Genomic DNA, 15,358 nt, shown 5'->3' with positions numbered 1-15,358 from the left:
GTTTTCTGCGGCCACTATTCAGTGAAGCTTCATAGTGTGCAGTGGGGAGCTCTGATGCGGGAGCGCGCACTGATGTGCCCGCATCAGAACTCTGCGGCGGGAGAGATCTTCCGGGATGATCTTTTCAGAGACCGGCTGCTCTGTGACCCGGCCAGGTCACGGAACGGCCGCTCTCTTACGCCATGTGAACATGGCCTAATACAGGATAAGTAATGTAATGTATGTACACAGTGACCCCACCAGCAGAATAGTGAGTGCAGCTCTTGAGGATATAGGATGTAACTCAGGATCATTACAGGATAAGTAATGTAATGTATGTACACAGTGACCCCACCAGCAGAATAGTGAGTGCAGCTCTGGGGTATAATACAGGATGTAACTCAGGATCAGTACAGGATAAGTAATGTAACATTTGTGACATTTGATCTTTTTTTGTGTAAATGTAGGTGATTACAAAGGTGACTGTTGGGAACATTTAACTTACCCTGATAGATGTGAAATCACCAGAGGCGCAGGCTCCTAAGATAGCAGCTCCAACAAGAACTGATTCTACTTCATTGGATAACACAACTGGAAGACCTGTACGAAAGAAACAGAGTTCTAAAGTAATGGATTCATTCTCACCAAGATAAGCTGCAGTGATGTCACTGCTCTCTAGTGATGGATAGGCTGTATTCTCAGTGATGTCACTGCTCTCTAGTGATGGATAGGCTGTATTCTCAGTGATGTCACTGCTCTCTAGTGATGGATAGGCTGTATTCTCAGTGATGTCACTGCTCTCTAGTGATGGATAGGCTGTATTCTCAGTGATGTCACTGCTCTCTAGTGATGGATAGGCTGTATTCTCAGTGATGTCACTGCTCTCTAGTGATGGATAGGCTGTATTCTCAGTGATGTCACTGCTCTCTAGTGATGGATAAGCTGCATTCTCAGTGATGTCACTGCTCTCTGGTGATGGATAGGCTGCATTCTCAGTGATGTCACTGCTCTCTAGTGATGGATAGGCTGTATTCTCAGTGATGTCACTGCTCTCTAGTGATTGTTAGGCTGCATTCTCAGTGATGTCACTGCTCTCTAGTGAGGGATAGGCTGCATTCTCAGTGATGTCACTGCTCCCTAGTGATTGTTAGGCTGCATTCTCAGTGATGTCACTGCTCTCTAGTGATGGATAGGCTGCATTCTCAGTAATGTCACTGCTTTTTAGTAATGGATAGGCTGTATTCTCAGTGATGTCACTGCTGCTCTCTAATGATGGATAGGCTCTACTCTCAGTGATGTCACTGCTCTCTAGTGATGGATAGGCTGTATTCTCAGTGATGTCACTGCTCTCTAGTGGTGGATAGGCTGTATTCTCAGTGATGTCACTGCTCTCTAGTAAATGCATAGGCTGTATTCTCAGGAATGTCACTGCTCTCTAGTGATGGATAGACTGTATTCTCAGTGATGTCACTGCTCTCTAGTGATGGATAGGCTGTATTATCAGTGATGTCACGGCTCTCTAGTGATGGATAGGCTGTATTCTCAGTGATGTCACTGCTCTCTAGTGATGGATAGGCTGTATTCTCAGTGATGTCACTGCTCTCTAGTGATGGATAGGCTGTATTCTCAGTGATGTCACTGCTCTCTAGTGATGGATAGGCTGTATTCTCAGTGATGTCACTGCTCTCTAGTGATGGATAGGGTGTATTCTCAGTGATGTCACTGCTCTCTAGTGATGGATAGGCTGTATTCTCAGTGATGTCACTGCTCTCTAGTAAATGCATAGGCTGTATTCTCAGGGATGTCACTGCTCTCTAGTGATGGATAGGCTGTATTCTCAGTGATATCACTGCTCTCTAGTGATGGATAGGCTGCATTCTCAGTGATGTTACTGCTCTCTAGTGATGGATAGGCTGCATTCTCAGTGATGTCACTGCTCTCTAGTGAATGGATAGGTTGTACTGTCAGTGATGTCACTGCTCTCTAGTGAATGCATAGGCTGCAATTTTGCATTGTAAAGTATTGAGCTTTTTAGAACTTTCATGACTGATGGCCTATCCACAGAATAGGCCACAACTCGCTGATTTGTTAGAATTAGAGATGAGTTTAGGTCTGTGCGAACCCAATAGTGCAGCATTTGATTACCGGAGGCTGCAGAAGTTGGAGGCAGCCTTAGAGAGTCCTAGAGAACATGGATACAGCCTATGGCTTATGACTGTATCCATGTTTTCCTGGCATCCTTAGGTTCGCATCCAACTTCATTCACCAGTAATCAAATTCTGGGAGTTTGGGTTTGGACGGACCTAATACTGCTCAATATTCGCTCATATCTTACTGTAGTTGTGACAGAACATCTGATCAGTTGTTCCACTTTGCACTACACAGTGAACAGGGTCTGAAGTGGTGTCAGGTAACTGCAGCTCAACTAACACTGAAGTGAATGGGAGCCTAGCTGCAGCTACATAGCGCCACCACTATACAATGACTGCCACAGGTAGTGCAGGGCGCTGATCAGTGATTGATAGCCTCTCCTGTGGTTAGGCTATCAATCATATATGCCCAGAAAATAGGGATGGTCCGAACCTGGTTCAGACGGGGTTCGTACGAACCCGAACCCTCGGTAATGATTCCCGCTGTCTGCCCGCTCCGTGCAGTGAGCGGATCCAGCGGGAGGAACGTCTGGAAAACTGGGATCCAGCCATAGCCTTAGGCTGTATCCCAGTTTTCCAGGCGGTCCTCCCGCTGTATCCGCCCGCTGCACGGAGTGGGCAGACAGCTGGAATCCGATGCCGAGCATTCAGGTTCAGCCGAACCCAAACCTCGGCGGGTTCGGACCATCCCTACCAGAGAACCCCTTTAACTTGATATTTTTTCCACCACTAGACTTCAGCACATTTGAGGCTACACATGAGTCACTGCCCATCAACCATCCCAGCAATAAACCCAAGATAACTATTATACAGAAGCCGCTTCCAATAAATCCCCAAAAACAATTTTGTTCTGCACTTAATGAACCATTTAGGAAATGAAGGACTGATTGGCATTTAACCTGGAAGCTCATGACATCATCCTCAGGAGAAGCTGACAATAGAGGACGATCTTAGGATGTAGGCGGCGCCATATTAATCACTGGTGACCACAAGTTCTGTCTGACGTCTCTGCTTTGATGTCCCGTGTTGGGAATAATGAGAAGTTCTGATAGAGATCTGTGTACTGAGGGAGCAGAGGATAATAGCGGAAATAAACGTCCGGGGCTTTAGGCTTCAGAAGATTTAGGTATAGTTTCCATTTTGTAAGGTCGATACATAAACGTTCCTGGTGCATCTGAGGGAGCTCACCAGGGGCGTAGCTAGGGGTTCAGCCTAGGGGGGGCGAGTGAGTCTGAGTGGGCCCCCAACCAAGGTTACCCATAGGAAACCTCAGCAGGTGACAAGGATTTCTGAATAATAAAGGGAATATTGTTCTACATTTCTGATAGTGAATAAGAATAAAGAGCCGTGTAAGAGGCTTCTACATCTGAAATATAGAACCGCAAAAAAGTAAAAGGGCTTAAGATTAGAAAAATATAGCTACCTTCTTCCACAGACAGCACCACTCTTGTCCTCAGTTTGTGTGTGGTATTCAACTAAAGTGAATGGAGCCAAGTTGTGATACCACACACAACCTAAGAGCAGGGGTGGCGCTGTTTTTGGAAGAAAACAATTATGCTGTTTTTCTTTTAATTCTGGAGAACCCTTTTAACCAGATTATCTTTGCCTAAAAATAATAGTGGTATAGGTAATAGGCTTTTAGACATCTATCTATCTATCTCCTATCTATCTATCTATCTCCTGTCTATCTATCTCCTATCTATCTATCTATCTATCTATCTCCTATCTATCTATCTCCTATCTATCTCCTGTCTATCTATCTCCTATCTATCTATCTATCTATCTATCTATCTATCTCCTATCTATCTATATCCTATCTATCTCCTATCTATCTATCTATCTATCTATCTATCTATCTCCTATCTATCTATCTATCTATCTATCTATCAATCTATCTCCTATCTATCTATCTATCTATCTATCTATCTATCTATCTATCTATCTATCCATCTCCTATCTATCTATCTATCTATCTCCTATCTATCTATCTATCTATCTATCTATCTATCTATCTATCTCCTATCTATCTATCTATCTATCTATCTATCTATCTATCTATTTATCTCCTATCTATCTATCTATCTATCTATCTATCTATCTATCTATCTCCTATCTATCTATCTATCTATCTATCTATCTATCTATCTATCTCCTATCTATCTATCTCCTATCTATCTATCTATCTATCTATCTATCTATCTATCTATCTATCTATCTCCATTATAACCTATGGAGAGGGGAGTGGTTGAGGGGGATGAGAGAGCAGGGAGAGCAGAGAAGCAGCTGTACAGTTGGGAGACTGTCTAGGCACATAAAACGCTGGATTCACAGATCAGAAAGGTCACTCCTAGTGTGAGATCTTGGTTAGATAAGATAGCAGAATGTTGTGCTGTGCAGGGCTGCCTTTTCTCCTCTCCCTGCTCACTTACCCCTCCCCTCTCCATAGACCATATTGAACTTCTTCTGAAGTGGGGGGAGGTAGGAAAACAGCTTTTTAATTACAGAAGGAAACTCTTTTGCTTCATAAAAGCTATTGCAGAGTTTCTTAGAATTGCTTGTACTATTGGTATTTATTGACTAATGAAAAATGACATTTAAATGACAGTTACACTTTCAGTATTAAGTCGTATCCATCAAATTCTCCTTACTTTGTAACTGCAATTTTCCAATTTAAAAAATTTTAGTTAAAAAAAAAAACTATGAAAATCAGTTGAGGAATTTATGCGCTGAAACATTTGCAACATTCACAAAACTATATCTGCAGTGTTAAAACATGGTTTTCAGAATCTGTTGCTGGGAATTATGTAAATTAAAATAATACAAAAAAAATCACTGGCCTAGAGTTTCCCAATATTGTCTAATACTAAAGTGATGCAACCTTAAAGTGTACCTGTCGTTATAACTTTCAAAATCTAAATCAACAGTAGATGAGATATAAAATTTGCAATATACATTCATTATTTTTTTTTTTTAGCATGTTGTAGTACAAAGCTGAACTTACCAGAAATCTAGGTCCAGTCTCCTGAAGGCAGATTTTCGGACTGCTGCTAGTTGTAAAAAACAGACTAAACACAGGAATTCCAGCCAGTACAGAGAGTCACGGCTCAATGTGTCCGTCAGTCACATGACTGCCTTCTCTCTGTGAGCGCTCAGATGGCCTGGGATACACAGGACTTCCTGTTTTCTGACTCTTTGAGAAAAAAAAAAGAGTCAGAAAACAGGAAGTGCTTTGCTCTCCATGACAACTAAAAAAAAAAGGTTAAATTGCAAACTTGCTTTATATCACATCTACTGTTGATAGATTTTGATAGTTATAACGACAGTGACACTTTGAACTAGACTTTATAAAGTTGCACCAAATTTTCCAGAGCAGTTCAAATTATATGATAATATTTGCACAATCTAAGTGTTAAAATTGGTGCCAAAATTTTGGTGTATTTAAGCCAGGCACTTTCTAACACGGTCACGCCCCTTCTCTTTTAAAGGGGACCTATTACATTGATAATGTAGTTGGATCTGTGGGTAGCCTATTATAACGCAAGAGAAGGTCAATGGTTCCTTGCTCTGTCTAACACTGCACCACAATTAACTGTGTACGCTCCTGGTTAGGAGCGCATACAGTTAAAAGCACCCATCACCACTTGCCTGGGTGCTCGTCCAGGCTGACAAGCCATTCTTTGGGGCATCTGTGATGGAATTCTGGACAATTACCGGTCCTGAATTTCTAGGCCTATTTTCCAGCATGGACCTCCTTCAGGATTTTTCTCTGCCCAACAGAACCCTAGAACCTTGTCTGGATTTCCTGGGAAGAAAGCCAGATCATTTTCCTTATGTGTGAAGGGGGCCTTTAATGGACAAATGACACGTAAGGGGGCATTCACGCAATCTCCGAAATCTGTCCGTAGCACGGACGGTGTCCTGCAGGAGATCCGATATCATTTCAATGTTCGCGCTGGTGTAAAGACACAGCTGCGTGGCTGTGTCAGTACACTAGCGCTAGCTTTCAAATAGTATTGCAGCTCCCGAAATCATAATTAATCAGCTCCGAGATCCAGTCTGCAGGACACCGTCCGTGCTACGGATAGATACCGGAGATTGTGTGAATGCCCCCTTATCCTGGAACTTTCCCCACAAAACTAAAAGCAATAAAGACATACTCTACGTGTGATCGCGTCCTGTGCCTGTACGTGTCTTCTATACACGGTGGGAGAATCGAGCTGGAAAATATTCCATAGTGTTATTCCAGAGAAGCCTCTTTTTGCTGCCAGACGCACAATATACAATGTATCGCCAGCAGGAAAGTTTTGACGTTTCCATGGTAACGGGTAAACTTTGTAGTAACTAGTAATAGAAACCAGAGGGAAACATTCGCTGCTGATAAACTCTGACTTCTCTCCACAGGCCGAGATCAAAACAAAAACAAGGGATTCCCCGGCCTGGAACGATACGTGATCGCTGCCCCCGCTCCGGGAATGTTTCATCCAGGTATCCCAGCAACAAACAAAATAGTTTCCACATCACTGTGTAAATTCCACTGGACGGAGCGGATTCCAGCAGGTGGTGACATGTGGGGGGATGATAAGAGGACTGATAAGGGTCAAAGAGGGAATGGCTGGAATTTTATATCAACTGATAAAAAACATGACTGCTCTCACCTACAAACAGCGCCACTCTTGTTTATAGGCTGTGTCTGGTATTGCAAATCAATGGTGGGAAACTTGACAAGTCTGCATTTCTGCTCCCAAAGGGAAGTCACCTACTTACCCTAGGTAGGTTGCCACAGCAAGTGTATGTATATATTTTTATATATATATATATATATATATATATATATATATATATATATATATATATATTACAACAACATATAGAGTTTTAGCTAGAGAGGTAGCAAAATGTAGAAGTCCAGGCCTTTCTATAGTGAATTGTTAAAGTGCTATGACTTACCAGTAATGTCAGCATGCATCTGCACAAATAGGGGATTCTTACTGAGCCCCCCACATAGGAACAAACTGCTGGTGCTGTGACCTGAAGATTTCATTGTTTCCAAAATGTGCCTGGTTCCCAACTACAAATAAGAGAACAAAATCAGTAAGTAAATATTGTGAGTAAACAGAGCAAGTGAATAACCTACAGATGTAAGTAGAAGCTGTTAAAGGAGCTGTGGTCACGTGACCAGACTGTGCAGGTCCTCAAGACACAGACAGCTATATGCAGAGGAGTCATGGGGCACACTGGTGCATCTGGTCTGTAGTACAGTAAGCCAGTCTCAATGAGAGAAAAGTGGCCTGCTACAAGAGCTGCTTTATAGAGATGGAAACAGTCTGCTCTGCAGATAATGCTACAAAAGCGAGAGAGAGAGAGAGAGAGAGAGAGAGAGAGAGAGAGAGAGAGAGAGAGAGAGAGAGAGAGAGAGACTGCCACAGGAAGGGATCTGTGGAGATATAGACAGCCTGGTACCAGAGCTGCACTGTAGAGAGGGAGATGGTCTGGCACATGAGCTGCACTACAGAGAGAGACAGCATGGTACAATAGCTGCTTTGTAGGAAGGGAGACAGCCTGCCACAAGAGCTACTCATTAGAGAAGAAAAGATCCTACTGTAAAAGCTGCTCTGCAGAAAGGGAGACAGCCTGCTACAGGAGATGCTCTGCAGAAAGGGAGACTGCCTTCTACAGGAGATGCTCTGCAGAAAGGGAGACTGTCTGCTACAGGAGCTGCTCTGCAGAAAGGGAGACTGCCTGCTACAGGAGCTGCTCTGCAGAAAGGGAGACTGCCTGCTACAGGAGCTGCTCTGCAGAAAGGGAGACTGTCTGCTACAGGAGCTGCTCTGCAGAAAGGGAGACTGTCTGCTACAGGAGCTGCTCTGCAGAAAGGGAGACAGCCTGCTACAGGAGCTGCTCTGCAGAAAGGGAGACTGCCTGCTACAGGAGCTGCTCTGCAGAAAGGGAGACTGCCTGCTACAGGAGCTGCTCTGCAGAAAGGGAGACAGCCTGCTACAGGAGCTGCTCTGCAGAAAGGGAGACTGCCTGCTACAGGAGCCGCTCTGCAGAAAGGGAGACTGCCTGCTACAGGAGCCGCTCTGCAGAAAGGGAGACAGCCTGCTACAGGAGCTGCTCTGCAGAAAGGGAGACTGCCTGCTACAGGAGCCGCTCTGCAGAAAGGGAGACAGCCTGCTACAGGAGCCGCTCTGCAGAAAGGGAGACTGTCTGCTACAGGAGCTGCTCTGCAGAAAGGGAGACTGCCTGCTACAGGAGCTGCTCTGCAGAAAGGGAGACTGTCTGCTACAGGAGCTGCTCTGCAGAAAGGGAGACTGCCTGCTACAGAAGCTGCTCTGCAGAAAGGGAGACTGTCTGCTACAGGAGCCGCTCTGCAGAAAGGGAGACAGAAGTCTACTACAAAAAACTAAATCTATTTGCTGCTCATTTACCTGCACCTTCCAAGCGAATTGAGAGTTGTGACTGGGAATGAGAGTAGTAGTAATGTGAGAGTAGTGAGGGGAGTGAAAGTCACAATTTTACCAACAATGCTCACAAGACACATCCCCCTGTTTATCCACATGTCTCCCTTCACCCCAACCCGCTATCCTTATATTTGCATATATCAGATGAGCCATGACTATTGGCCATTAGAGGAACATTAGACATTGTATCAGTTTTCATGATTACACATTGGGATCGATATTGCATCTGATTACAGGGAAGAAGAACTCTTCATCTAAACCATCTGTCATCTCACCGCAATGCTCTGTACTGTGGCCAGGTACAGCAAAGCCAGGTCATCCAGACCCCGGGACAGGGTCAACCCCACAACCTGCAAAGAAAACAAATAATGAGCCGACCTACTGTGTATTATCCTCAGTGCCGGCTGCTCTATTAGGAAAAAGCAATGAAAAGTGCATTTTCTATCAGGAGTCTTCCTCTATGCTTTACACTGCAGTACAAGGATTAGTATTTCTTACCATCCCCTTCAGAGTGAGGTCAGCGAGCGGCGATCGGTTTCCGTGAAAATCCGGCCAGACATGCAAATCACCAGTCAGACAGTCTTGGGGCCGCGACGCTCGGATTTGGTCCAGGTGATCATTTAAGTATGCGTACAGGTGGAGGCCACTAGGAGAGTACGGAATACGGCGAGTTATTCTACGGAATGTAAATATTTACACATGTGTGCGAGGAAAGCAAAACACCGCCAATCAGGGGTAATTACCCGTCGGCAAAACCCTCATCTCATGTGTACGTCAGCGTAAGACCAGAAGTCACCAGAGGATGGAAAACATGGAGAGAGGTCAGCTGGATACTGCTATAGGGGAACTGTGGCTGAATTATGGGGGGGGGGGCACTGTGGTTGGTGCAAACATGGAAGCTCAGGGGTTGGCATTATTATATCTCACTGTACTTGCATTGGTATGAAGCTATAATGACAGGCACTGTTATGAGGAAACTGAGGCTGACACAGTTATAGGGAACTGTTGCTGGCACTGCTATGGGGAAACGGTCTTTGATAAACTTAGAGGCACTAAGGCTTTTACTGTTATAGGAAACTACTGTATGGCTGGCATTACCATAGAGACACCACACTTGTTATTAGTATGGGGGACTTTGCTGATACTATGATTGGGTTGTATGATTGACACTGTTATAAAGGAACTGTGACTAGCACTATCATGGCACTGGCACTAATGTAGAAGCACTGTGACTGACAGTGATTGATGTCGCATGATTTAGCAGTTTACTAGAACCACTGAGGATGGTACTGTTATGGGGATGCTATAGCTGGCACCGTTACAGAAAAATGGGCTGGCACTGTCAAGTAAGCACAGTATTTGGTATTGTTATGGGTCACTGTGGTGACACTTTCATGGGGAATCTAGCTGGGAATGTTATAGAACTATGGCTGGTACAGTTATGAGGTTGCTAAGGCTGGCACCGTAATGGGAAACTCTGACTGGTACTAATATGGGTGGATTAAGGCCAGCTATGTTATGGGGGACAGTGTCTGGTACTTATACAAACACTGAGGATGAGACTGATGTGAGAGAACAGAAGTTTCTGCCATTATGGAGGCACAATGTCTGTCAATAAGCTGGATTGTGCTGAGATTGGTATAGAAGCCATGGGGCTGGCACTGTTATGTGGTTGCTTATGCTGGTGCTCCTATTGGGAAATGATAGTACTTATATAGATGCATGCTGGCTGTCACTGTTATAAGGCACTATGATGGCATTGTTATGGTACTTTGTGCTGGGATTGTTATGGAAGAATTGGGACTGGCACTGTCAATGGTTGCTTATGTTGGTGTTGTCAAAGGAGAACATTGGTCCCAACATACGGTGGATGCATTCCGGCTGGAATAGCTATGAGGCACTATGATGGCATTGTTATTACAAATTGGTACTGTCATGTGGTTGCTTATGTTGGTTCTGTTATGAAGGAACTACAGTATGTCTGGCACTAACATTTATGCATACTGGTTGGCATTGTTATGTGGCACCATAATGACAACAGTATCAGACCTTGTGCTGGAATTGTTATGGAAGTACTGCGACTGATACTGTTATGTGGAACTGTCATGGGGCAACTGTAACAGATGCACAGTGACGGGCATTATTATGGGGCACTGTGATGTCAATGTTATGATCCTTTGTGTCAGATGTACTTAAGGTGGCACTGACATGTGGTTGCTTAGGCTGGCACTACTATGGGGAGATTGCAGCTGTCAGTGCTACGGAATGCCGGGGGTCCCATTTCACAACAGGTTGCAGACTATGGAAGATTTTCTCTAGGAGTCTCCAGGTTGGGATCGCCGCTCTCCGTAATGACGAATGATCGGCCATTGTCTCATCTAAAGTGAAATTGTAATATACGTTAAGTGCACATGTATACACAGCCACACGCTAATGAACCCCCGGGGGCCCCGGGCATGTGTTCTACCCGCCTGACATCTGACCTCCCCCCCACGCTGTATATTTGCTCTTCGAATTTGCTCATTTAGCTCCATGTTTTTTCAATTAGACGGTAACATGTGCGCCGATCCTGGGATATCGCTCAGAATGCGCCACACTTGGAAGACATTAAAATCATTAATTCACATCACCGCTCACATCATTTGCAATGTTTTCCTTTCTGGAACCAACTTGTAATTTAAAACTTTAAACTTTTCTATAATTTTATTTTTAATTTTTTTTTAATCCCTCTGTCACGCTTCAGTTTTACTTTTAGCCTTTTGGTTACATGAAGTATAAGAGGATTGTTATTGTTTATATTGATGTTTTTGCTCCTTCTGATATAGGCGGCTGACCCCATACATTGAGACTATGGATCTTTTCTGAATAGAACGCCAGTATGACAGTAAGGACTGACACTTAGCAGGTGCAGCTCTTGAAACCACATGGGTTTTTGGCCGCACTGTTCTCAGCCTTGCCACAAGAACTGCAACTGAACTGTTCAATGTGAATAGACCCAAACAGTGCCTTAGTTCTTTGATAACAGAGTCAGACATAATTCCCAGTAATGAAAATCACTGTAAAGTAACCCTATAACAGTACCAACCCAGTGCTTCCATAACAGCCTATGGACAATGGTAGAACCAATTAACTTCTCCATAACAGTGCCAGTCTCAGCAATCCTATACCAAGACCAACTCTAGTGTTTCCATAGCTGTTCCAGCACTACCCTATGACATAACAAACCACTGTACTTTCATCAAAGATGCAACAGTATTCAGCAGTCCCAGCACAATGTCCTTTAACCATGCCAGGCACTGCTTATCCCTGACAGTATCGGACGATTTCCCTAAAACAATGTCAGCTTGAGCAAACCCGTAATAGTGCCATCCCCGATACTTCCATAACAGCCCCAACACAATGTCCAATAACAACACCACCCACTGTAGCAGTCCTATAGCAGTCCTTAAAGAATGCACCATAACAGAGTCAGTTGCAGACATGACCAGTGTTTTTGCAACAGTACCAGCCTAGTTCCCCCTTAACAGCGCTATGCTAGTGTGGTGTGCCCCCGAGGTGTTATGTTGGAGGAGTGGCCGGTCACTTGCTAGATGTTGAGGTGTGACTCCAGATCTATGGTGGTTGGCCGAGATACAACCGAGCCGGTGATGTTATGTGGTGACGCCAGTGCCGGTTGGGCACACAGGTATGGTGGCACACCGGCTTTTAGTTTAAATGGCCAGTTGTACCTTGTTCCCCTGTGGACAGTGCCCTCCGGGCTGCTACAGGGTCCCTTGGGATGATATCACGGTGGGCCGGAGTGGTGTAGTGACCCTCCCGGACTAGTGGATCTGCAACCCACAGAAAGGGGAAATGTCTCAAGGCTATAGTATACACTGTGTCGGTGTGATGTGATGAATCACAGAGTCTCTTTACCATAAATAATCTTGTTTTTTCTTGAAAAGGACTGGTGTGCAGCAGGTTATACAGCTTTGCTTTGACAGGATATGTTTTCTTGAGAAAACACTTGATAAGACACTTGATAATACAGTCGGTAGTACACTTGATAATACAGCAACCACATCTATGATAGGAATACAGTAGAGGGTACAGTCATGCTGACTGAGTAGCGTGTTGAGAGATACAAAGAATCAGAGTAGCAGAGAGGAGGATGTCGTGAGAGTCCCAACCCAAGTAGTACTGTGCTCTGCTGGGATGTTGGAAGATAAGGTAGAAGAATACTTAGTAGAAGAAAAGAATACTTGTGCCTGTGTGTTGACCTTTGGGTCTTCGCACCACCTGATGCCCTACCAGTGTTGGGGGACCCATCCTAGGGGGGTGATACAAGGCCCCAGACCTTGTTACCTGGGATGAGTGGAATGCTGAGGATTTCCTGCTGACACCCGCGCTGCGAGAAAGAGTTCCTAGGCTCTTAGCAACTTTGCTCTATCCGGATCAGTTCCTAGCTTACTGCTGTCTGTGGATACTGTCCTGCACTGTGACTCTCCTAGTCCACGGCGTGGGTTGAGATGATCTCTGACTTGTCCTCTCCTGTAGGGGTTTAACACTGCATCGTGTTGTGTAGAGTGAGCTGAGGAGAAACTGTAAGCTGTGTCTTGTCTTGCTTCCTACTGACTTGCTTGAGAGTAGTGGAACCTGGCAGAGGGACAGGGCCCAGAGAGGACCACTGTAGAGAGCTTTCTAGCTTGTGTCCTTCCTCTACAATGTCCAACACAGAAGACTCTTACACTTCCTTCACCCATGTGACTTCCTTCCTCAGTGTATAGGATAGAGGTGATAGGATAGAAAAAAAGATTTCCAAAGGTTCACAGATCCATGTGACACACAAATAAACAGTAACCCTTTAAACACTTCAACCGTGCAGCTTCCGAATACATACATCTGTAATAATGACATCTAGTGGCGAAACCTTATCACTACTCATCACTACTTGTGTACAATAAGTACAGGCTTTTACAAAGGGTGTAACCAATAGCAACACCACACTAATCCATGCTAGTGTGGCACAATACAGTCAAAGCAACTAGCTGAATTTTGCACGCAGCTCTGGAGGTGACTGAAGTGCAAAACACATTTTCATCACTGTATGCAGATTCTCGCTGGGTTCACACTATGTATATTTGAGGCTGTATTTGGTCCTCATGTCAGGTCCTCATAGCAGCCAAAACCAGGAGTGGATTGAAAACACAGAAAGGCTCTGTTCACATAATGTTGTAATTGAGTGGATGGCCGCCATATAACGGTAAATAACGGCCATTATTTCAATATAACAGCCGTTGTTTTAAAATAACAGCACATATTTGCCATTAAATGACGGCCATCCACTCAATTACAACATTATGTGAACAGATCCTTTCTGTGTTTTCAATCCACTCCTGGTTTTGGTTGCTATACAGCCTCACAAATACAGCCTCAAATATACATAGTGTGAACCTAGCCTCAAACTTTAAAGACGGAGGAGTGAAGACGCCAATTTCTTATTACGGTGTGAAGAATCTTGGCAGCCCTTTATCTAGCGCTGCCGCGGATTTGCCAGTACACGGCTCGTACCGCCAGGCTTGTAATGAAGAAAGCAGAGCCGTATTCCGTAACCGCACAACCCAAGGAGAAATACATTCCTGTTATATTCAGAAACATAATCTTTCTTCGTCTCTCGTCTTTGATCTTTGTCCCATTTTACTCTATTATTTTTTTTTGTCTAAAAGCTTTCAATCAGTACGAGACAAAAGTAATTATTGTCAGGGATATCTTGGCAGATCTTTCCTATTGTGCGGCTGATGTATGGACCCGGCTGCTTTCTATCATTATGGTAATGACAAATTGAAAAGGTTCCAGTCGGCAGCAGGAAAGCCGTAGGAAAAAAAAAAAAAAAATGACACTGACCTGGATTCAGCTTTCTTCTGTAATTCGGTGAATCCATCGTGGCCCCGGACGACGTGATCAATCTCAAGAAAGGAGAAAGAAATGCAAATTCAATGAAGTGTAATGGATCCAGCGTCCTATTCTGCATCACATAATGCAACATAATCTATTTATCTGCCCACCGCGCAACTCACAGAAACACTTCAATTCATTTACATGGATGGGACGCACGTCAGTGGAACGCAGGCGGAAAAGTAACATTTAGTTTAGCTTGGAGAATAAAAGAGAGGAAGAGGAGGGAAAAGTTCCCTGATATTAAAGGTGTACTTCAGCAAAAATCTTTCTTCTTTCAAATCAACTAATTTCAGAAAGTTCTATTTAAAAATCTCAAGTCTTTCCATACTTACTAGCTGCTGTATGTCCTGCAGGAAGCAATGTTTTCTTTTTGACACACTGCTCTCTGCTGCCACCTCTGTCTCAGACAGAAACTGTTCAGAGCAGGAGAGGTTTTCTATGGGGATTTGCTACTGCTGTGGACAGTGTCTGATATGGACAGAGGTGGCAGCAGAGAGCACTGTGTCAGACTGAAAAGAAAACAACATTTCCTGTAGGACATACAGCAGCTGATAAGTATGGGAAGAAATTAGATTTTTAAATAGAAGTATATTACAAATCTGTATAACTTTCTGAAACTAGTTGATTTGAAAGAAAAAGATTTTCACTGGAGAACCCCTTTAAGGTGGTGACTTCAGAAAGTTTAGGATTTTCTAGTTTTTTTTGTGGCGAAATGCAGTCCACTGAAATGCATTTGAGGGGCTTTTCTGGTTTATCATTTGCAGCTTCCCGTTGCACTTTCTATTTTGATTCATCACAATTTTATGATCTCTTCTTGCTGTGAGTAAATGG

The 15,358-nt window shown here is 44.0% G+C and overlaps 1 protein-coding gene across 5 annotated transcripts in view; it reads right to left on the bottom strand.

The window, feature by feature from the left end:
* Positions 1–15,358, bottom strand: part of FGGY (FGGY carbohydrate kinase domain containing) — a 381,964-nt gene that overhangs the window by 31,738 nt on the left and 334,868 nt on the right. For all 5 annotated transcript variants that reach the window (XM_069981325.1, XM_069981328.1, XM_069981327.1 and 2 more), the window contains 5 exons: positions 14,474–14,535; positions 9,089–9,236; positions 8,866–8,940; positions 7,077–7,197; positions 485–579 (listed from right to left, as the gene is read on the bottom strand). In XM_069981325.1, coding sequence (XP_069837426.1) covers positions 485–579; positions 7,077–7,197; positions 8,866–8,940; positions 9,089–9,236; positions 14,474–14,535 — 501 coding nt within the window. The remainder of the gene's footprint in view (positions 1–484; positions 580–7,076; positions 7,198–8,865; positions 8,941–9,088; positions 9,237–14,473; positions 14,536–15,358) is intronic.

This window comes from Dendropsophus ebraccatus, chromosome 8 (genome assembly GCF_027789765.1).
Source record: "Dendropsophus ebraccatus isolate aDenEbr1 chromosome 8, aDenEbr1.pat, whole genome shotgun sequence".
NCBI classification, from domain to species: Eukaryota; Metazoa; Chordata; class Amphibia; order Anura; family Hylidae; genus Dendropsophus; species Dendropsophus ebraccatus.
Note: the sequence above shows the minus strand (reverse complement) of the source record. Positions and strands in the feature narration are given on the sequence as shown.